The sequence below is a fragment of the Gasterosteus aculeatus genome, chromosome 15 (assembly GCF_964276395.1).
Source record: "Gasterosteus aculeatus chromosome 15, fGasAcu3.hap1.1, whole genome shotgun sequence".
In the NCBI taxonomy this organism is placed as follows: Eukaryota; Metazoa; Chordata; class Actinopteri; order Perciformes; family Gasterosteidae; genus Gasterosteus; species Gasterosteus aculeatus.
Genome location: NC_135703.1, coordinates 11,158,933 through 11,180,901, shown reverse-complemented (window position 1 = coordinate 11,180,901; position 21,969 = coordinate 11,158,933). Strand labels below are relative to the sequence as shown.

General features: G+C 46.2%; 3 protein-coding genes across 4 annotated transcripts; 2 read left to right on the top strand and 1 right to left on the bottom strand.

Moving 5' to 3' along the window:
* The first annotated feature begins 4,192 nt into the window (after positions 1 to 4,192).
* nceh1a (neutral cholesterol ester hydrolase 1a) lies at positions 4,193 to 8,581 on the top strand. Its single transcript, XM_040200047.2, has 5 exons — positions 4,193 to 4,440; positions 5,584 to 5,839; positions 6,198 to 6,267; positions 6,491 to 6,662; positions 6,735 to 8,581. The coding sequence occupies exons 1-5, from the start codon at positions 4,300 to 4,302 to the stop codon at positions 7,353 to 7,355; spliced, it is 1,260 nt and encodes a 419-aa protein (XP_040055981.1). The 5' UTR covers positions 4,193 to 4,299; the 3' UTR covers positions 7,356 to 8,581.
* Positions 8,582 to 11,674: 3,093 nt separating this feature from the next.
* LOC120832843 (tumor necrosis factor ligand superfamily member 10) lies at positions 11,675 to 16,104 on the top strand. Its single transcript, XM_040199472.2, has 6 exons — positions 11,675 to 11,992; positions 12,824 to 12,964; positions 13,683 to 13,728; positions 13,839 to 13,955; positions 14,786 to 15,009; positions 15,263 to 16,104. The coding sequence occupies exons 1-6, from the start codon at positions 11,879 to 11,881 to the stop codon at positions 15,470 to 15,472; spliced, it is 852 nt and encodes a 283-aa protein (XP_040055406.2). The 5' UTR covers positions 11,675 to 11,878; the 3' UTR covers positions 15,473 to 16,104.
* Positions 16,105 to 16,153: 49 nt separating this feature from the next.
* Positions 16,154 to 21,922, bottom strand: msl2a (MSL complex subunit 2a). Of its 2 annotated transcripts, XM_040199468.2 has the most exons (4): positions 21,087 to 21,672; positions 20,581 to 20,767; positions 18,351 to 19,762; positions 16,154 to 18,071 (listed from the first exon to the last, which is right to left on the bottom strand). In XM_040199468.2, exons 2-4 carry the CDS (start codon positions 20,720 to 20,722, stop codon positions 17,787 to 17,789), a joined length of 1,839 nt encoding a protein of 612 aa, XP_040055402.2. In that variant the 5' UTR covers positions 20,723 to 20,767; positions 21,087 to 21,672; the 3' UTR covers positions 16,154 to 17,786. The 2 variants fall into 2 exon arrangements, with proteins under 2 accessions (XP_040055402.2, XP_077945759.1); XM_078089633.1 differs by having other exon boundaries at positions 20,581 to 21,922.
* Positions 21,923 to 21,969: the final 47 nt, after the last annotated feature.

Sequence of the window (21,969 nt, the reverse complement as noted above, 5' to 3'; positions counted from 1 at the left end):
AGAAGCTCCTCTAATGTCTCTGGCATCTCCCGGACCGCAAGCTCGTCCTTCAACAGCTCCGAAAGACTGTTGCGGTAAATCCCCTTTAGCGCCTCCTCGCCCCAACCGGACTCAGTGGCCAGGATCTGGAAATCCACAGCATACTCTGCGGCGCTGGTCGCCCCCTGGCGAAGACTGAGCAGGCGCTGAACCACATCCCTAGCGTAAACCGGGTGGTTGAACACCCTCTTGAACTCCTCTATGAAGAACAGGTAGGTGACCCGGTCTGCACTGCGTCTGCTGAGCCATGCTTCAGCCCAAACCAGTGCCTTGCCACGCAGCAACCCCACAGTATAGGCCACCCTTGCATTGTCTGAAGAAAAAGTGCGGGGTTGCTGGTTAAAAACAAATCCACACTGTAGCAGGAATCCTCTGCACTCTCCAGACACTCCATCAAAAGGCACTGGTGAGGGGACAAAAGACTCACGGATGCTGGACAAGTCCACAGGAACAGTCTCTGGGGGGGGTGAACGGTGGAGCACCAGGCTCTGCATCATGCTGGCCATCTCGGTTATTTGAGCCCCGAGGGTATGTTGGGAGTCCCGTAGCTCTTGCAGCACCTGCTGGTGTTGCTCGAGAAGGGTGCCATGGCTGGAAATCGCCCTCCGAAGGGGTTCCTCTGGAGGGGATGCTGCTGCGGCGGCTGGGTCCATTGCTGGTCAGTCCGTTCTGTTAGGGTGGGGGGTGAGGTGAATTTGGTGGGCCCAAAAGCACACGCACGGCAGTCTTGGATCTTCAGCCAAAATTAGTTTTATTTTCTCACAAAAAACAAACAAGGGGAACACGGGAAACAGAAAGGCGCTCTTCTGACTCAACTGGAGTCGGGAGGGAAACTCCACCGACGTCTGGCGGTCTGGGGTGGCTCAAACAGGGTCTGGTGTGGATACCCGAGGCCCGACACCAGATTCACAGTCCAACTCGAAAAAAAGGGCAGGTTACGTGCACTCCGAGGTACTCCGTGGATCTGACACCAAAACAAACCAAAAACATGAATCAACTGGTCTAGCTGCTGAATCTAAGTATCTACGGCACCTGAGACCAGCCTGGGTACTGGGACGGACTGACGACGAGCCTCAGACAGCAGGAGCCTTTATACTAGTCACCAGTGATCCCCGGAATGAGCCACAGCTGGGCACGTGGGAGAGGGGTGGGGCCGGAGGCGGAACACACAGGTGGAAACTATAGGTGGAAGAAACAAAACAAGCAAAAACAAAAGCACAGACTGGGGGGAAAAACTGTTAATAAAACCGGGTCCCTAACATGAACAAAACCTCCCCTGGTTCCTCGGAATCATTATCCACACCTACGATTTCTTCAGAAATTCAAATAGAAAAAAATACTGCAGTAAAAAGGCCTCTCTACGGGATGTAGATGATGTTCCATCTCGGTGGCGGTTGTTAGTCCACACCAGTGCTGCTTCATGACATCAGAGAATAGCAAACTGCAGCCTCCATTTTTAGTCTCAAAGACTCACTTCCTGTCAGTGTGAGCTTTGCCTGGTAGTTTCCTCCCCTAGGAAGAGTCTCTGTGGTCCTTCTAAATCTATGTTGAAATATCTTGTTATCCTCCTTTTTACACATTAACACCAGGTTGTTGGTGGCAGGTTGTTGTAAGAGGAAGTCGTTGTGTTTTTCCAAGCCCTTTTTCACACTGGCCTTATTGCATTCAAGTGTGCAGTGTGTTCAGTGAGCAGCGACAGGCAGCGATTCAGCTGGTGAATGTCATTCAACAAACACTTTCTTTGCATCACTTCACCTTTCAGTGTCTTCGGAAAGAGATAAAAAAAAAATACGTGCAAAGGCAAAGCAAGAGGCGGCGCCTGAAATGGAAAAGCTCCATTTAGTCATCATGTTGAATGACCGACCGTAAGTGTATTTCCAGTTGACGACACAAGAGAGGCCCTCTCCCTGCCCTCCATGCCACAGACGGGAGGGGGGGGGGGGGGGCGCCAGACCGGCACACAGCAGGGAGGGGGGGCAGCAGAAAGAGGGGATTTTAATGCAAACTCTTGCACACAAGCACACATCTCACGTTAATGTTTTAGTCTTATCTTTCTTAGGACGCTCTCATTCGGACGGCCTTTTGGACAGAGAGCAGGTTCAGCATCTGTGTCTGACTTGTGAGTGTGAAACCGGCTGACCGCTAACAGGATGTACGATTTCAAGGTGACCATGAAGAATTTGTAGTTTTGTGCGTGATGAGAAAGAACAGCTGTTGTCAGATTAAAGCGTGACACATTTTAACGGTGGAATAAAACATCAAAACGTGTATTTTCACAAAACATGCACGTGATCCATCATCAGGCATTCATGTTCTTTCTGGTTGAGGGTAAAATGAGAACATTGGGATGTCTGTTTTGTCAATATGAAGCTGTAGCAGCATTATTTTGAAGAAACAGGTTTAGATCTGCGTAAACAAATGCAGAGCTAAATGGCCTTTCGTTTTCAGATATGACCGCTCACAACGGACACAGTAAAGACGTCAGTACGAACACCTGCAGCCACGAGGACCCCCGTTCGCGTCCACGACTCTAATCTGACATGGTCGGGTGGTCTAGTAGCTGCTTTGTTTTGGAAAACCAGTCCGGTGCAAGGGCTCAGATCCTCATCAGCTGGGCCGTTTGTTTACATTCTGTCAGGGCCTCCTGAGACGGACAGCAGCCATTTCAAAGTGAAACCGTGGGAAGAAACAGAGGGCAATAAATAGCACCGAGGGAGAGAGAGAGTGAGACAGCAGAAACTGAGCCCCGTTGTCTAAGATGCATAACAAGTCAACCTGACCACGGAATCGCAACATGCTGGTTTGATTTGATCACAGATCTTTCATTGAACTCATCTTGTGTCTAGGATTATTTTCTGTACTTAAATAAAAGCCAAATTGTGAACAACTAAGGAAATTAAAAGAGAAAACATTGATCGACAGAAATGTAAAAGGAGTACAGGGATCAATAGTCTGATCATTAGCCAACGATCATGAGTGTGATCTCTATCCAACAACTTGGCACACTAATCCATTCCAGTAAAACTTCAGTTCAGTATTGATTAATACACATAAAAGGAATCAATAACCAGAGTTACAGAGCCCTGCGTCGTGCTCCTGTAATGGCCTCTACAGCATTAACAGGATGTTTTCTATTTATGTTGTTTTTAGATGGCAACTTACTTTAAATGTTTACTCTTTAAAAGTCTACTCTTTACTGCAATTAAAGTAACTCTGCATTTACCGATCTTTGCTGCACTTCAAAGTACTACTCTTACACGTATGAGATTTAGTTATACAAGCATTCAACTTTAAAGAAGACAGTGAGGCATTGATTGAAGACGCATTTTCAAAACAGTTTAGTGGTTGTTTTTAAATGCTTTAATTATGTATAATCACCTAACCAAATTGCTTTTTTCGTTACCTTTTATTTACCTTGAGCTACACGCTGGAAGTGAAGACAAACGCGGACGTGTGGCGTCCCTGCAGCACTCTGCAGCTCTATTGTGCCTCTCTGTGGTCACGTGCGTGTAACACACGTTTGCAACACCCCTGCGGACTTCACGCACAAAAAAATCATTTCCCAAAAGCCCATTCGCTGCTGCCACTCAGCCTTCAAAATAAAAGTGCCAGTCATGCTGAGTCAAGTTCAAAATACATTTTGTGTGAATTGTTTTTCTAATTGTAATCGTAGGCTGATAGAATACCTACAATTTGCTAGATACTGCTTAACAAAGGGGGGCACTACATATACTACATGTATATATATTATGTATACATGTAGTATATGTGTAGTACTATTTATGCTATTCACATATATATGTGTATATATATATGTATATATATATACATATATATATATAGACATATATATGTGAATAGCATAAATAGGCAGGATGTAGCAAATTTTAGCAAATCTAGCAAATTGTATATATATATATATATATATATATATATATATATATATATATATATATATATATATATATATATATAAAGTTATATATAATAACTGTAATATAACTGTAACTGTAACGTTATTGAATCCGAACGTGTCGAAATGTATCGAGTGATTTAGTCTCCTGCCATCATGCTCAGCGTAGATGTCAATAAAGGTTTTATTTTAAAGACTTCCAGCGGAAGCAGTCTGAACGCATTTGCCTCCCTCCCGCCCCTCCTCCCTCCCCCACTTCACCCCCCACAACCCCAGAGAGACCCGGTGCAGCCCGCAGAGCCCGTGCGATCGCTGTCCGCTCCCCCTGCCAGTCGGAGAGGCACGAGATGAGGCTGCTTCCCGCTGCTGTCACGCTGTCACTGGCGGTGGCCCTCGCGTACTACGTGTACGTCCCGATGCCCGATGCCATCCAGGAGCCCTGGAAGCTCATGCTGATGGATGCAGGATTCCGAGCCACGATGCAACTGGTGAGAGGGCAGATGTTTTAGTCACTGGGGGTGTGTGCGTGGTGGTAGGATGTGCTGCAGGTGGAAGGGTGCAGGTGCACAAGCAGAGGCTAATATGTGCAGGGGACTTGTTTTCCACATGAAAAGGGGCAGGTGGCAGGTACTGCATGCCAAAGTAATACCCGATGTAATAGTGGGAAGGACACAACACTGTGACACAAAGGTTGGACTTTGATCCTACACACCTAAGCCATGTTTTGAATAATCTACATCATGCTATGACATGATTAACACTGTGTTCTGTTACGGATGAGAGTGTCTACAGTGCTTCTCTTTATTGGAAGCCGTTTTCTAACAGCAGACTGAAATGTAGAAACTTTGTGAACAGCTTTATTGTGAAACCGCCATGCCGTTTTCTCACAGATTTAACCGGACTAATCTGTTGCAATGTAGCCACCATGGCGTTGGGTTGTGGGTTGGTGCAAGGACAACCACGTCCTCCCCCTCACCTTTGCTCTATTTTGAACTTGGCACTGCAGGTGAAGGGAAGTGATACGGGTTGTTGCTGTCCGGGTGAGAGATTGCACATGAATGTTCTACTTGTCTTTCCTTTCGAAATATGAAGTGAAGAAACCCCATTGCGAGAAGACTAAATAAACTCTTACCGGTTGTCATTTTTATTTGTGTTCTTTTATAAGATTTACTGTGTGAAGAAGAAGCTCAAATTGTTTTACACTACACTGTAATAAAAAAGTATTTTCCTGCCTCTCGCGCTGTGACGTTTTTTAGAGAAATGTTTGTTGGTCCCGACCTGAGGTGAACTTTTCAATTCAGACTTCTATCCGAAAAACCAACATTTCAGCCTTAGAAATTGATTGCAGCAATGATGTTGTGGAACGTTGTGGAGGTCGTGACTTGGTGTAGCTGACCGGTGCTGAAACTCCCCCCCCTCCCCCCCCTTGTCAGGCCAGCTGTGTCTGCTGGCCTCGGTTGAACCAGACTCTTGAGACAGTCTGGGAGGTTAGTGGGGAGGAGGGCAGACATCCTGAGACACAGTAGGATACAGTGCAGAAGGACAGAGGGGACTAGGCGAGACGAAGGGTTTCACAAGTTTGCTTCCACTCTTCGCCCTAAATGTGTCTCCGATGTCTCCTCTGTCTGCAGGCCTCCGTGAAGGCTTGGCTGGGCATCGACCATTACATCGGCTCAATCCGCCGGTCCACGGCGGGTTTTGAAGGCATGATGGAGGGGCTGCTGGGTCCCGAGCAAGGCGGCGGCGTCATGCCCGGGGTCAAAGTCAGCGACATCACTTTCGCCGGCGTCCCGGTCCGCGTGTACGAGCCGCCAGCCGGAGGGGAGGGTCACCTGAGGAGAGGGCTGATGTTTATCCACGGCGGAGGCTGGGCCCTCGGCACTGGAAGTGCGTACGGACGTTGCTGCTGTTTTTAAATGCAAATAGAAGGAATTAAGTCTTGAAATGAACGCAAAGTAAATGGTCAAAAATTGAGAACATATAGAAGCATTTGTCACATAAGTGTTTTTCACTAGAGGAGCAAACAGTTTGCAGATAAGTGTCGACATTATTTCTCTCTATATTCAACGCTTGCTCGTAGCCCTGTATTCATTTGGAAGCTTTGTTAACCGGCTCTTCATTTTGTATTCTAAAAGTACAACTAAAAACGGAACATCAAGACCTTAAATCTGTCCTTTTGAAATGGGCTGAAAATTGCGAAATATTTCATGTTAACTTTTCCACGCTCCACCTCTCACTTCCTCAGAAAGGGGGTCGTATGATACGATCGGCCGGATGCTGTCCGACGAGCTCAACACTGTCGTGGTCTCTGTTGAGTAAGTTTCCCCGCGCCAACTAACTACTGCTACGTGGATCTGCACGTGGAGACAAAAACACACTATCGACAGCTTTCTTCAGAGCCTCAGATGATTCATACGAGTTTTTTTCATTTGTTCTTCTGCAGAAAAGCAAATTCATCTTCATGCGTCAACTGCTTACAGTCACGTTCTCCAAAGTGGTCTTGATTCTGCGCTGAATGTTCATCTGATGTCTGTGTAGGTACCGCCTGTATCCAGAGGTGCACTTTCCAGTGCCGTATTTAGACTGCCTCGCTGCTGCCAAGCACTTCCTGTCCCCGGAGGTCCGGGCCAGGTACGCCATCGACCCCGAGCGCGTGGCTGTGTCAGGTGACAGTGCTGGAGGAAACCTGGCCGCTGCCGTTGCTCAAGAGGTAAATACCCACCAGTCTCCCCGTGGGATCAGAAGATGAAGGGCTCACGTGTCTTATTTTTTATTTCGCCAGATTTCCACAGATGAGACCATGAGTGCGAAATTCAGCGTTCAGGCGTTGATCTACCCGGTGCTCCAGGCTCTGGACTTCAACACGCCCTCCTACCTGCAGAACCAAAACATACCCATCCTCCACCGGCCGCTCATGGTGCACTTCTGGCTGCAGTACCTCGGCGCTGACCTCTCCCTCCTGTCCCAGGCGCTGGCCAACAACCACAGCGCCTTGGAAAACTCCAACATCACCCCGGAGCTCAGGGCGCGTCTAGACTGGACCGCCCTCCTGCCCCCGAAACACAAGCGGGACCACAAGCCTCTGATTCCGAAGAAGGGTTTCCAGGGGACGTGGAAGGAGGTGCCGGGGCTGCTGGACGTGAGGGCGTCGCCTCTGTTAGCGGGCCCAGAGGTTTTGGCGAAGTGCCCCCGAGCGTACGTGCTGACGTGCGAGCACGACGTGCTGAGGGACGAGGGCCTGATGTACGCACGGCGCCTACAGGACGCGGGCGTCTCGGTGACCAGCGACCACTACGAGGACGGCTTCCACGGATGCTTGAGCTTCATAACCTGGCCGCTGGAATTTGATGTGGGGAAGAGAGCACTGAGGGGTTACCTCGACTGGCTGCAGGACAACTTGTAGGAGCGTGTGGGAGTGAGCGAGCGGGCGGAAGGGTCTTTGTGGTTGCATGCATTGTGTTTGTTTCACTGCTTTATCAAACAGAGACTTGTTAAGGGCTACATGTCATCTTTGTTTAAAAAGAAAAGCTCAGGGCCCTCATGTTCTTGCAGATAGACACACACACACACACGTGACATATGAAGGTCTGCTAGCCGTGAAACATCTGCCTGCAGTGCAGAGGGGCAAAACGTAACATGGCTTACATTGTGACCAGCTTATAAAAATACCTTTAAAAAATGTCACAAGCTTTGCACTAGTGTAATGGATGAATAATTAATCTGCTTCCACTGCGGAAACACGTACGTTCACTGATTTTTATTCCCACAAACACATCAGCAATATTTTTCACATGTAATTGCTTTTATACTTAACTTTTAGAACGAAGCCAACAAAAATAAAAGCCAGCAGTTAACTGTCTGTTGCACTTAGGAAAAATATGTGAAAAGGTTTGGTCTGAAATGTCAACATTGGATTTATTGTCGTGTTTTCAGTCCTAATGACAGGGGTGACCTCCCCAACTGAATTTTGTGATTTTCAGTTAAATATTTTTGTAACTATCACATTGGCTATATATTCACGTGTAATTACCTTTTTCATCCATTAACTTTGAAATATCTTGTCGGAATTGCAATTTTCTTACTCAGAAAAACACCTGCTCATATCAGCCTTTGCAGTACTTTTCGCCAATTATTAAATGTGAGCATGGTGAAAAGTATCTGCTTAGCAGCAGCACAATTGCTGTCATTGAGGGCATGTTAGCATGCTAGCATTAGCATTGAGCTCAGCAGCCACGCTGCTTGCTGCCTGTAGACTCGTGTTGTAGTGAGGAAGAACAAAGTCCACTTGACACAGATAACGTGTGTAAATGAAATATTCTTCAGGAGGACGTTCACTCCGCTTCTTGTGGGCTTTTTTGTGTGTTCAACCAGTTGTGGTACACAGCCATGCTTGATAATCACTATAGTGTTAATCACGTTGTGTTCTATTTAATGGATGTTGTATGTACCTAATAATGTCCATGTTTTGCCCTAAACTGATTTAAAGTAACATGCAGGTGCAAAATGAATTCTAATTGCAATTGTCACATCTTTTAAACATTTCATGCGGGACACAAGTACTTCCCGTTTCTGCTGCTTGCTGTTGTGCTTTTTGAACAAACTGATGAATAAAAGAGTCATTCTTACAAATTGTTATCTGCTTGTTATTTTCTCCTTCAGGTACGTTATGCAATTTATTATTAAATTTGAACGTGGAGTTGAAGTAGACAAATAACATTTCTTTCAGGGCATATTGATTAATCACACTGATATGATGTGCCAACTATAGCCTATTATGTTAATTGCTATTTCCAAACAGGCCGATTCTAATCAGTAAAAAGCCAACAAAGGAAAGTTCCCTCCCTGTCTGACCTAAACACACACACACACACACACTAAAAAAAACAGACATTTCTTTACAGCAAAGGGTGGTTCTTTTACCAGCTCTCTATGTTCAAGATAAGACATATTGTTTCTTTTATACTGTTTTCTGTTGTCCTCCTTTTCTGTTTTTTATATTTTCTTGTTCATTTGTAAACCCGTGCCAGAGTTAAAGCTGATTCTAATTTACCTAGGTGCATTTTGGGGGTCACTAAAACCAGCAGGAGGTATAATCAGTGCAACACCCCACTCTACTGGACTGACACGAACATGCACCTTCCACGCTCTCAATCCGACACACTCGGTAATCACAGGTTCTGAGTGAGGCGCCTAAAGCTCTTTGCCTTTTGTCTGTATATTTTCTATTGGCTGTATAGTTGTAAAAAGAAAATTCTGTCTGGTTTTGTGTTGTAGCTTTGTTGCCACTTTCAAACTCATCGAGTACTTTCTCTACACAGCCTTTTAACTACTGTATTTACTTGCTCTATTTATTGAATTGCTGGTTTGTTCAGCTGTCTTCATTCATTCGATCATGTGGAACGGCTGCATGTGGGCCACGTTCACGTCCTACCGGGGACACGGCCTTCCACTGAGGCAATGGTGTGCGTGCATTGTGCCGCTGTGGCATTTTTTTGGCACGTTGGTCTGTGTTTTACAAACGAGACAATGAGCAGCTGTAGTGCTAAATGTGGAATTTAGGGAGATTCCATGACTTTACCGAGAGGAACGTGGGGAGGAGAATCCTCAGGGGAGGGAAAGGGAGTGGAGAACAGAGGAGGGTGGATGGTGTGTGTGTGTGTGTGTGTGTGTTCTGTCCTTTAAATCCATTACACCGTAAGCCTAAATATGTCTTCTGGGTCTTACTCAAGCTTTTTTTTTCTTCAGGGGGAAACTGCTTTCTTTTCCAGAGACGCAGCTACTTACTTCATGCTTTCCTGTTTCCAATTGTTTTTGTAACCGATTTCTGATTTAGGGTTTGGAAACTGGTTTCACTGGAGTCACAGAGTTCAACGTCTTGCTGATTCCTCACAGAGAGACGGCGGCTTTTGAGGATGTTGGTGACGACCAACAATTTTTCCAGCTTTTTTTTTTCCAGGGCAGCAATTGCTATGCAATGCGTTTACGTTTTATAATTAGCGTTGGTGTAGTTGTCATTGCAGTGATTGATTTGAACCCCCGGAGGGATTCACGGGAAAGAATGCAGCGTTACTTTTTGGTAATCTCATCTCATTGAGATTATCTGGACTGAAGCCTGTCAGGAACAGCTGAGGTGACTGAGGTCAAAGGCAGATCGGATCCAAGAGGAAGAAATAACAATGACGTGATAAAAAAAAAAAAATGTTTGCCACAGTTTTCACGGAGTGTACATGTGTGCCTCTGTGTCTCTCTTTGTCTGTTTGGCCATGTGACGGCAGACAGGCATGTCTCTCAGGGTGTCGTCTTCCCCGCCCGGGGGCCAGGCGGTCTTCAGGTAACACTCATCTCCGCTACTTCGCTCTGACAAGCCTGGGAATTGACGCACCCAAGGCGACACAGGAACCTCTTATCGCGTCTCTTCAAGTTTTTCAAATCAGTAGAGGAAACAAACTAAGATATTGAATCCTTCTCCATCACCGTTGTCCTCGCTTTACACGCCCCCACCCTCCATTTCCTGTGCAGTCTGGTGGAGCTCCACCTTCCTGGATCCATGCTACGCCGGCATGTGTGGAGGTGTGAAGGTGTCACGCGTGCTCCAACGCAGGTCCGTTTGATTGTCGGCGGGGGCGGTGCACATCCAGGAGCCCAGAATTCCTCCGGCTCCACTCTCGCTTCCCCCACACGGACAATGGGGCGGGGGTGAGAGGTGGAGGAATGAAAGTAAAGGAACCCGCGTGAATCACTGAAGGTTAAGCTCTGCAGATTGAATGACTCCCCTGGGACAAGTGCTACTTGGGCCTGCACATAGGAATACACAATGGCAGGTCATCTGGCGCTGTAATCGAATGGCATTCACTGAGCTCGCTACACAATTGCAGGAAAGAGAGGGGGGGAAAAAAATGCCTTTTTTTTTTCTCTTCTCACTGTTCAGATGCTGATTATGTGCTTTCTACACTCGAGTGCTGGAGGCCAAATGACAACATGCCATTGGTTCGTTTTTTTTAGGAGCAGCCACTCATAAGGGCAAAATTGTTAGGAATAAAAACGTTAAAGGAACCAGCCACAACACGCCAAGTATCTTCATAAAAACACAAACATTCTTAGCACTGATTGCTTCCAGAGCTTCCCGGCTCGCAGCGAAACGCCTCAGTCAACAGAGACGGTTAAAGCCAGTCTTCAGTGGTCTTCAGTGGCTCAGCAGTCTTGAAGTCGTAAAAAGAATTAGCACTGCATTGATGTCCTTTTCGGCGGAAAGTAATCCAATATAGTATTAATGAGCCTCGTTACAAATTGGAAAAGATGTTGGGATTGAAGTGGAATGAAGAAACTTTCAAGCAGAGAAGAGTAAACGTTGTTCAATAGTGTCTCGTTTAACGAGCATCTGCTGCACACAACTGGGCCTGCAGGATCCTACACGCCATCAGAAAAAGAACACAAATCGCCTTATTCTCTACTCCAACATCAGTCACATGTATTATTCAGATTTGATCAATTATTAGAGACTTGTTATTTCAAAGAGTACTTAGAATGAACTTTAAACCTCAACTATTGAACAAACATTAACATGTATATATAAATCTATATTTTGTCACGATACAAGATACTTTTTAAACCTCTAAGTAACATACTTTAACTATATCAATACTATCAAAAATTCGTTCAGGTTAGAAATTAGCACCGAACTCAAAAGGTGTCCGCATTTCCGACGGCACCTGAAAGCCTCACGGAGTTGCACTTGCAACAGTGCGCTCGCGGCTCACTTCACTGTAACAGCGGCGACGTCTCGAGGCTGTTCATTCATCCTCCCTCCCCCCCCCTCCCACCCGTGCGGAGCAGGGCTGCAGCGGAGCTTGATCCGACTTGTCCTCCCCGCTGGAAGCGTCTCTCGCTCCTCGGAACTTTCTTTTGGGCGCCGCGCTGTGAAATGAAATGGCCGTTTCTCTGTCCCTCCAGAGTCTGGGGCTCGTCTTGCTCGCAGCGATCCTGCTGCAGACCATCGCGGTGGCCGTCAGCTTCGTGTACTTCAACCGGGTCCTGAGCACGGTAAAGCACGAGTTAACGGGTTGAAGCATTACGGTGGACGGCTGTTTTAGAGGAGAAAGGGGATAATGGGCAAAGTTGCAATGGTGACAAGTTAACCTTAGTAACTGCACAGCTGTATGCTGATGTGAGGTTAGACGGATACACAGCAGTACGAGTAAAAAGTTGAAATTATGAACTAGGCTGTCGCTGTGTGACGTTCAGTGACGTTGGCAGGCTCGTTGTAGTCTTGTTCAGTTTAATCGGAAATTGTCATGAAGTGTTCGTTGTCAAATAATCTGCTGGAGAGGAGACATTTTGGAGAGCACATAACTTAAAACAACGGCAGGGATTCGTTTTTTTTGTTTTTGTGACACCTAAAGGCAACATATTCCAGCTCTGACACTACGAGAAGGTGGCTGCTCCGGTGCTGAGCTCTGATTGGCTCAGTCACAGCAAAACGCCCACCTCAACCAGCACGCACACCTTTGACCACTTTGAGTTAATTGCGTGCACCAATTGGCATCCACCTGTATCACTGCTGTGCATTCTGCTTAATAACTAAGCGACTTTATTAATATGCATTGGAAATGTGCGTTTACACTAGAAGGATTTGGCCGCCATCACATTGATCTTTGTACAGATGCACAAAAACTTTACTGCAGGTGTGATACTATGCAAACAATAAATCAATTAACAATTGAATTGGTTGCTTAATGTTTGCATATGCTGTTTTGACGTCCCAAATGTAAATAGTAGAAAAACTATTTCTGGATTTAATCCAGGAAATAATGAATATGTAAAAATAATGGCAGATTTTGAAATGTGTGTCTTGCCTACTTAATGTGTTGACAGATGCAGGAGACTTTCTCCCGCAGCAGCGTGTCCTGTCTAATAAACGCAAATCTGCGCTCTGACGTTGAAAATTCATTGGAGGAAAAGAAGGGCGATCCCTGCTGGCAAGTTACGCAGCAGCTCCACCACCACCTGGAAAAGGTTTTTTTGATTTCATACATTTTTTGGTCTCATTTGTTTTGTTTTGATTTGTGATCCCTGATTGCAATATTGTATGTGCAAATTTATTTTGTCATAATTAAAGGTGCGGTGTGTGTGTATAATTTGGTGGCATCTATAACTTCAAGCGAGGCAAAAACACATTTTCTGATGATTATACACCAATGAAATACCTACTTATTGATATTATATCCCATGCTGACAGTAGATCCCTCTTCAATCCTTTCACTCTGTTCCTTTTCAAGACACCAGTGGCCATTCTGCATAGGAAAGTCCACACTACATATTAAATTCCTGTCTAAATCACGTGTACGGTGATCTCTTCTAAATAGCGTTGACCGATCTGATTGAAGCACGTGACGACCTGCTCGGAGCCCAGTTCTCCTCGAGGTTCCCTCCCCTCAGATACCTTTCCAGCTGCTCTTTATGAGAAGTGTCTGCTGTGATTTGGCGCTTTATAAATAAAATCTGACATGACTCACCCAAAAGGGAACATTGTTATTACAGGTCAACAGATGACGTATTTGTTAGAACGGAGGGAGGACTGCATGAGTAATGGGGCTGACAAGACCTCTGCTGAATGTTTATGATCTAAAGATACCGAAAAATGCATTCAAATGGAAGAGGTCAAGATACACTGACCTCCATTCACTCTTTTTCCCTGCTTTCTTTTTCTTTCTGATTCTTGTTTTTCTTTCAGACGATGGCTGACAGATTCCAGAAGGAGATATCTACTGCTATGAGAAGTAAGAACAATGCCTCCACTGATTATCAGTTACTTCTAATCTGGTAACCCTCCGGCTTTTTACAGCAAAAATCCCCCATTTGTGTTGCTTATCTGCCGGTGGTTTCACAGATGAAATGACAGGAGCGGAGCCTTCCCGGACGTCCGGGGTCCGAGGGGTCCCTCTTCCTAAAGTTGCCGCCCATGTGACCGGCGTCGTCTCGTCCACTGAGCCTCCGACTGCGGACGGTAATGATCCTTTAATCTAGGTGGGGGGGGTGGTGGTAACATCCAGTGCGTGCACCTGCCGGAGTCCTGGACAGCAGAGGACTGGGTTTTTGTGTGTCCTCCTCAGCCTGAGAAGACTGTGTTGCTTCGCCAAAAACTTTCACAGGCCAGAGGTTAGGAATGTGATTCAAGGCTTCTCCCAGATTCAGCAACGTCTTTTTGTTTGTCAGGACCTGCAGATGTGCAGCTGCCTGTGCCTTCCACAATGCCCCGTGGTTACTGTCCAAGGTCTCAATTATCGCTGGGTCCGGATGTTGCGGGTGCGGTATCTTCAGAATAGTATTGGCCCGTCCCAAATACAATTAGCGAGCATTGGTGTTTTAGTACAACTACTTGGGGACCCAACAGTCAGTCTCTTTTCAGCTCTACACGTTTTGACAGTGAACTGACAAGTTTCTTCATTATAATAAAAATGGCATAGTGGTTTATTTTTGCAGTCTTTCCTACGTACGATGTTCACGTGAATTCTGATTGGAGAACCAAATGTGTATTAATTGCACTTGATCAAAGGACCTGGACGGTAAAACAAATTTCTTTTTAGCAAAAACTAGTCTGAAATTGGTTCAAAATGTCAAATAAATTAAAAGACCGTCCAACACATTGTTGGTTTTGTTATTTTAATGGCATTTGTAGACAATAAGAAAAGACTGGTCAACTTTCTATGTTTTTTTTCTTCTTTTCTTTGAATGTCAGTGATATGATACTGCATCATCGTGAATGGCCTTAATAGCTGGGAAATGATTTATATATTGTACAGTTGTGACTCTGGGTGTGTGTCCTTGCTGTTGCAGTCCCGCGCAGCAGCAGGGGCTACCTGGGGGAGCGAATCCGGGAGTGGGAGGGCCACAGAGGTCTGTCCTTCCTGGAGAACATGGAGCTGCGGGGAGGAGAACTGCTGGTGCCCCGAGCAGGCCTCTACTACATCTACGGCCAGACCTACTTCAGACTGCCCTCCTCGGGGGAGGCGGAGGGGGGGGAAGAAGAAGCCCAGCTTGTCCAGTACATCTACAAGAAGGTTCGGCTGTGTGCATCTACTACCACTTCTGTGCCAACTGAAGGACAAACGTACCACAAAATATGCCTAGAAAATAGTTTATATTTGAGTATAAGATATCAGTTTGGACAACATAAATGTCGGAGTGACCTTGACTGCGCCAGAAAGATGTAGCCGGTGTGACTCCTCTCTCTGCCAGTACAGTGAGTACAGAGTTAATGTGATAATATGTTTAGGAACGTTCTGATGTTGTTTTTGTGGTCATGACCCACAGATGAGTTCCTACACGGTGCCCATCCTGCTGATGAAATCCTCCCGGAGCGCCTGCTGGCCTCGGGGTCCGGAGCCCGGCCTCTTCTCCCTGCATCAGGCCGGTACCGCCTTCCTGCAGCCGGCGGACCGCCTCTTCGTCACCGTCAGCAACGTCAGCGCCATGGAGATGGACGGCAGGGCGAGCTACTTTGGGGCCTTCCTTGTGGGCTAAAGGGAGAAAACCCTGCCGGGTAAAAAATGTCCTGGACTAGGATGGCTCGATACAGAAGTGACTGAAAACGTCTGCTCGGTCATCCGAGCGGCTGTTTGGAACGGGATTGGCGAGGGAGACTTCTTTTTCAGGGACTGTAAGGATGTGATGAAATGACTCATCCACAAAATGGCAAGGAAGAAGAGCCATTCACTGTGTATTTACGCCAGCTGACGCAGGATTTACATTCTGTTTAATAGGATTACGCGATGCATTCAGATGACTCTGCTTTTGGTCGAGGACACGTTCTGCATCGTGGACTGTAGATGCAGATCAAATGCTGTACTCTCTTGTGTTAAGGACTTCTAACCGATTGCGTTGTCTTCAACGTGAAATGTTGTCGGACGTGTGACAATTCATTTATTTCAAAATTCCACAAGATGCTGAATGTTCAGTGGTATAAGTGAGGCTGCCCTCTGGCTACTTTTGAATTTCTTCTTGGAACTATGTGGTGACGTAGCTCGTGTTGTCCTGTGGCTTCAAAGAGTGCGAATGGACTGACGCGTTTACACTGCTATATCCAATGGATACCTTCAAAGTGGGATAAATATTTTATAATTATTCAGATTAATAAATCTACTTTTTCAATGTGATTGGTTAATGTGGAGAGTTAAACATGTCCTACACACAAAGACGCAAAACTGAAAAAGTAAAAAACTATCATTTAATCCATGTTGTAATACATTTCCATATTATGGCAGTGAATGTTTCAGCAATAAGAGTCACTCCTCAAACAAGAGTTTTGTACATAAGGGAAAAAAAACAATACTCAAAACTAACTAGGGTTCAAGTAATGCCCAAAAACAAAACAACATACACACACAGGAAGATGGATCATATTTGCTGCTGATCACACTGTAATCCCCCCGGCTACTTCCTGGTCTATGAGCTGAGAACCACGGTGTGTGTTTGGTCGGCCTGAGTCCTCCCAATCTCTCCTTCAGTCTCTTTTTGGTCACCACGACTGGACTGACAAACATGTTGTAGTTACAGTAAACACAAACAGGGACAATACGCAGCCTCTCAAGTTATAGGAGGGCTTCAAGGTGCTTCAAATAAAACAACAAAAAGACAGTGGTACCAAATCTCAAACACCTGGTATCAAAAATAGTCTCTCAGTCTCTAATCATCCGGGACACTACAACTCGGTGGGGAAAATGCACACACAGAAGATATTTTGTCTCGTCAATGACAATCTATGGCTTCGGTTTATCTAAACACTCAAGTCATGAACAATCCCATAAAGGTGTGATATTTTAGAAGACAGTTGTTATAGTCCGTATACATGGCAATACTGTAAACAACTGTGTGTGTGTGTGTGTGCGCACGAGAGCTGGGAGGCTCCTTGTTGGTGCTCCTATTGCTATGGTAACCAAGAATGGTTTTAGTTGTGATTTCAAGAAGTGCTTGCAACCCAACATCCAACTCCCCGCTGAATTTCAGCAAAGCTCAGCGGGCCCATTTACACGCACTCAAACACACCCACACGCACGCATGCACAGAAACTGTGGAGCCAGCCAAGTGCTTCGACATTATCTTGCTGCCTGTACAACGCCTGCATCAGTCCAAGTTCATTAAGACAAATTCGTTACCAGCCCGACAGTACTCTGATTGAGTGAGTTAATGAGATAGAAAAGGCATAGAGTCTTGTGTGGGACATAACTTCTCCATAGATTAGTCACAAGATTCATTCACAATTAAGGTGTGAACACATACAGGCTTAAGGGTTAGTAAGGGCCGTCCTGATACCAATTATGCATTTCTTGAATACACATGGAGTAATACTCGAACACGGAAAATGCTGTGTCCCGTGACGAGATATCATGATGCTGTTTTTTTTATCATTACGAACCAACAAAAAATAAAAAAAAATCGCATATGCGCACACTGAAATCTAAGATGGTGCGCACACACCAACAAACACAAAATCTGGTCTGGTTCCTATTGCCTCTAACAGTATGTCTGTGGACTATAAACAAAAAAAGCACCTGTGGAATACAGAACAGCCTTGGAACCGAGTATAAGTGTTTAACTACAGACAGGTAACAACACACACACAGGCACAAAACAGGAGGCTTTGGCACACCCATGCTAGTCTGACTAGTCAGCATTTTCCAACACAGAAGGAGAGCGGGTTACAGAACAGGACAGACCCATAGCTGCCTCGTGGCCTCCCCTCTGGTCATGGGGAGGTACAGGTTGTCTGACAGATACAATAATCAGCCGTCACATTCAATGAGCATGGAGCGGTCTGTTTTTTTGGAGTCCCAGCCTCTCATCCAATCAGCAGCTCCAGGCTGTCCTCGTAGCTGGGCTCTCGCGGGGGGCTGGGGGACAGAAAGCTTGCAGACACGGGGCTCCCAGTCGCCGTGGCGACGTTGAGGAGGGTGTTAGTGCGGATGCTGGTGGTTGCCGGGTTGCGGATGCTGGTGAGGTTGATGCCGAGGGTGAGCCGCGTCTGCTCCAAGGCTTTCTCTGGCACGGCGAAGGCCTCCAGCTTCTTCTCCCCGTTGGCCATGTAGGAGTTCTGGCAACCTCGACAGATACAATCCAAGCACGCCTGAGGGTGAAGACCAAGTTCATTAGTTCATTGAAATGATTAAACCGTATTTTTACATCTCATAAAACACAGGTGCTAGTTTTTGTTTCCCGATCGTGGCCATCAAGAAATCCAAATAACTTTTTTTCAGCAAAATAACAAACTATGGGCTACTAATTTGAATTCCCATTAGCTATGCTCTTGAACCAATCACACAATAGTGCTAGTGCAGTTCTGATGAAATAGACAAATGTAGCTTGCAGTTAGTGAAATCCAATGAAAATGTATTTTTAAAAATACCTTTCGGTTTGAATAGCAGGGACAGCGTTGGCCCCTGCATGTCAGTACAGATGGATTCTGGGTGGCCCTGCCACACTTGCAGCCCTTCTTCTCCGCAGGCTTCTTGTATGGGGGCCGAACAGGAGCCGGTGGCACGATGCAGCCCGCCATCAACCGCTGGTCCTTACTTCCGTCCTTGGTCTTGGGGCCTCCGCTGCTGCGTGCCTTCGCATGGGGCTTCTTAAGGGCCGCGTCAACATGCTTCCTGCCGCCTTTATTGTGGTTGGCCGCAGGCCGACTGAGCTTCGGGGGCACCCCGTTAGGAAGGGACGAATATGTGTGTGCTGGTACAGTTAAGGAGGGTGTAGGCGGTTGCATGTACAGTGTCTGGGAAGGGTTTGGAGTGTGTGAATGTGAGGAAGGGCCCTGTAGGATGGAGGCGATAGGCAGGGGTTTTACCTTTTCCCTATCGCTCTCTGAACGGGAACGTTTCCGTTTAAGGCGGACTGGCGGGGGCTTGGAGGTTGGAGGGGGATCCAAAGAAGACGCGTGGATGTGAGCACCGTGGTTCCCCACCGTGTTAGTCCTGTCTGTTTGGATATGTGTGTAGGTGTGAGCTCCGTCTAGCTGTATGTACATGGGAGCGTGTGCTCGGTCCGCGGCTATGTGTGCGTGAGTGTGCATGCGTTCCGGCTGCGTATAAGGAGAATCGCGACCAGGTTGAAGGGGATCCAAAGTCTGTAACACCTCCTCCACACTGAGAAGCAACACCTCCCCCTCTTCCAGCTCCCTGCTTCCAGATTCCCCATCCCTGAGTGAGCACACAGTGCCTGGAGTTGGGGTTAAAGGTCCAGTGGTCAGACTCACTTCCAGACCACCGCAGCCAGTACTGGACACAGACAGGTCGACCTGTGGCTGCTCCTCTACCAGCTCGCATACTTCCAGCTCCGGAGAAGAAGGATCGAGGTCCTCCAGCGCTTCCCCGTTGCATTCCTGTGGTCCGTTGGGACGAGGAGGGTCCGAGGAGGAGCTCTGGGGTACAGCTGACAGCTCTGCGGGAGCAGGTGGCGCCTCTGTCGGGGTGAGGGACTTCGGGGCCGATGGATTCACATTTTCTTGTGCTACGCTTGGGTCTTCTGTCTCCATTTCATCTTCATGTGACATTAGCACCTCCTCTAGCAGCGCCATAACCTCTGGGGAACCCCCCACGTGGCTGCTGATCGATTGCAGCAGCGGCGAATGGGTTACGTAGAGACAGAGCTTCCTGTAGCATTGCACGAGCAAAGAGAGTCGTTGGTTCTCCTGGAAGCAGGAAAAATCCTTACAGCGGCTACATGGCGGCCTTATCTGCATCTTCTGGCCTTTACAGCCCAAGCAGACGTAATGCTGACACTCTGCATGTGATGGGGAGATGGGATCCTGGAGCAGTTTGCCTGAGACAAAAACAAGAGTGAGCCGTCAGTCCTTACGCTTACCAATTGAATAAGCCATTGTTAACCTAAATTGTTTCAGTACCGACTCATGCATTCCAAGCAGATCAAGGAAATCACTGAGTTTGATAACAATACGTGACTAATCTGGGATTTAAATATATCTTATCTATATTTTACCTATACATCTTAAATGTCGGTGTTCCGTTTTTAGTGAAATAAACTCACAATGCTCACATGAATTATTTGTTCTGCTTACACCACCAAATTTATAGTTTGTATTAAATATTGAATGAATGCACCAATTACCATAACAAAAACACCGTTATGTAATAATCAAAGGCCAGTCACTTTTTGTCATTCTGTCAATCACCATTGCCTATTTCCCCCTGCAAGCTGCGATGGGATTTATGTTAAACTAGCAAAGCGAAGGGAGTAAATAGAGCATGAATAGGAAACACATGGCTCTGCAGCAGACACAACAACGGAGTAGTCATCTGTCTCCCAGGAGGAGATGACTGGGGCTCAGCCTCGGTTGCTAAGGAGACCATCGAGAGCACGACGAATCCTGTCGACTAATGCGAACGCACGCACGCACGCACGCGCAGACACAGACACACACACACCTCCGTCAATATGAATAGTGAGGTGAACACTCATTCATTTGAGCAAAATTAAAAGTATTTAGCAAAAAAAAGATCACAGTGCCGCCTGGTTAGACAAAAACAACGTTTTCCGCGACCCGGGATGTGCATTGCCATTATACTGTCATATATATATATATACATATATAAAGTGTGATATAGTAATAGAATGCTTACCACAGACGAGGCATGCAATGGACTGTCGGAAGAAGGGCAGTAGCTTGTACATCTCTGCGAAGGTGTGAGGCTGCCGCGGGTCACACTGCAGCACGGCCCGGCTGGCGGACACGTACAGAGCGGTTGCATTTACGGGGTTCATAGCAATGTCCTCCGCAGACTCGGGGAAGGAAAATCCAGCCAGTCACTGCAACGGAGGCCAAAGATAGCCACGTCTCGGGGTGAACAGAGGGAAATATAAGGTGGCCTGGTGGTGCAACAATCGGCCACTCCGGTGCGTCAGTGCAGGCACATGAATATTTTATAAAACAGAAACAGACAACGAATATGCTCAAGCGGTTCTCAATAAACGCGCTCAACGTTAGCTAGCTCTGCGGGAGGCTAACGTGAGCTAATGTTAGCTTCACCGGTTCGTGGTGGTTACTATTCACGAACCAGATCTTTCAGATCACAGTTGAGGTTCCTGTTAATTAGGACCAATGAGACCCTTGGTTAGAATTACTCACATTCTCCCCAACGACGTCTACCGGCTAACAGTGAATCAAATGACCACACCGTCCATAATCAAAGGGTTAGCATTATGCAGCTAGCATTAGCTTACGACATCAGCCACACCAATTAAACGAGAGATTCTCAATGTTAGCCATAGAGACCGTTTACTATCTATCACGGTCTCCTGGTCGATGCCTAACGAAACGAAACGCTGCTCCTAAGATCACACATTTGTTTGGTTAGCAGTAAGCTATCATATCCCAAGCGCGCACTTGATGTAAACAAAGCTAACCAGTTCGCGTTAGCATAGCAAGCGAAATTAGCTAGAGGAAATTAAACCGAATCATTAACCCCTATGTCCGCTTTATGCCTCACGTGTCTGTGGGAAATGCAAGCTATGAATCGAAATCCTACGATTCTGATACGTTGTACTATAATACTTGGCGAGCAGCGACCGAAACATAGCTAGCTAGCCGCTTTGCAAATGTAGCAATCATTCGATTTTCCACTTTTCCTCGCATCAACCCCTCTCGACAGCCATGATCATCGCGCGAGAGTTCTCCCCGTTACCCTGGTAACCGCAGTGATCTTCTATGAATGTAGATTGTCTTTATTATGCAAACAAAATGCAATTGCAAATTTATTGCATTGCAAAAAAAGAAAATATGTGAGTAAAAATATTATGTACTGAAAAAACAACAAAATGAATATGAACTGAGAAAAAAATATTTGTTAGTTTTTGCTTGTTAAACTAGAATTTTTCGCTGCTAAACAAAAACTTTTGCTCTCAAAAAAATAAACTTTTGCTCTCAAAAAAAAGATTTGATCTAAAAAAAAAAAAAAATCTCTGTTCTTGGAAGAAAAAATGTTGCGATCCGAGTTTGCACGTAGTGGGCG

Excerpts from the sequence above, each read along its gene's own strand:
- LOC120832843 (XM_040199472.2), top strand. The coding sequence starts at position 11,879 with ATGGCCGTTTCTCTGTCCCTCCAGAGTCTGGGGCTCGTCTTGCTCGCA. Across the intron at positions 12,965-13,682 it reads TCCACCACCACCTGGAAAAG|ACGATGGCTGACAGATTCCA; the intron begins GTTTTTTTGATT and ends TTTTTCTTTCAG. Across the intron at positions 13,729-13,838 it reads GATATCTACTGCTATGAGAA|ATGAAATGACAGGAGCGGAG; the intron begins GTAAGAACAATG and ends GTGGTTTCACAG.
- msl2a (XM_078089633.1), bottom strand. The coding sequence starts at position 20,722 with ATGAACCCCGTAAATGCAACCGCTCTGTACGTGTCCGCCAGCCGGGCC. Across the intron at positions 19,763-20,580 it reads CATTGCATGCCTCGTCTGTG|GCAAACTGCTCCAGGATCCC; the intron begins GTAAGCATTCTA and ends TTTTTGTCTCAG. Across the intron at positions 18,072-18,350 it reads CCTGCTATTCAAACCGAAAG|GCGTGCTTGGATTGTATCTG; the intron begins GTATTTTTAAAA and ends CTTCACCCTCAG.
- nceh1a (XM_040200047.2), top strand. The coding sequence starts at position 4,300 with ATGAGGCTGCTTCCCGCTGCTGTCACGCTGTCACTGGCGGTGGCCCTC. Across the intron at positions 5,840-6,197 it reads CTGGGCCCTCGGCACTGGAA|AAAGGGGGTCGTATGATACG; the intron begins GTGCGTACGGAC and ends TCACTTCCTCAG. Across the intron at positions 6,268-6,490 it reads ACTGTCGTGGTCTCTGTTGA|GTACCGCCTGTATCCAGAGG; the intron begins GTAAGTTTCCCC and ends ATGTCTGTGTAG.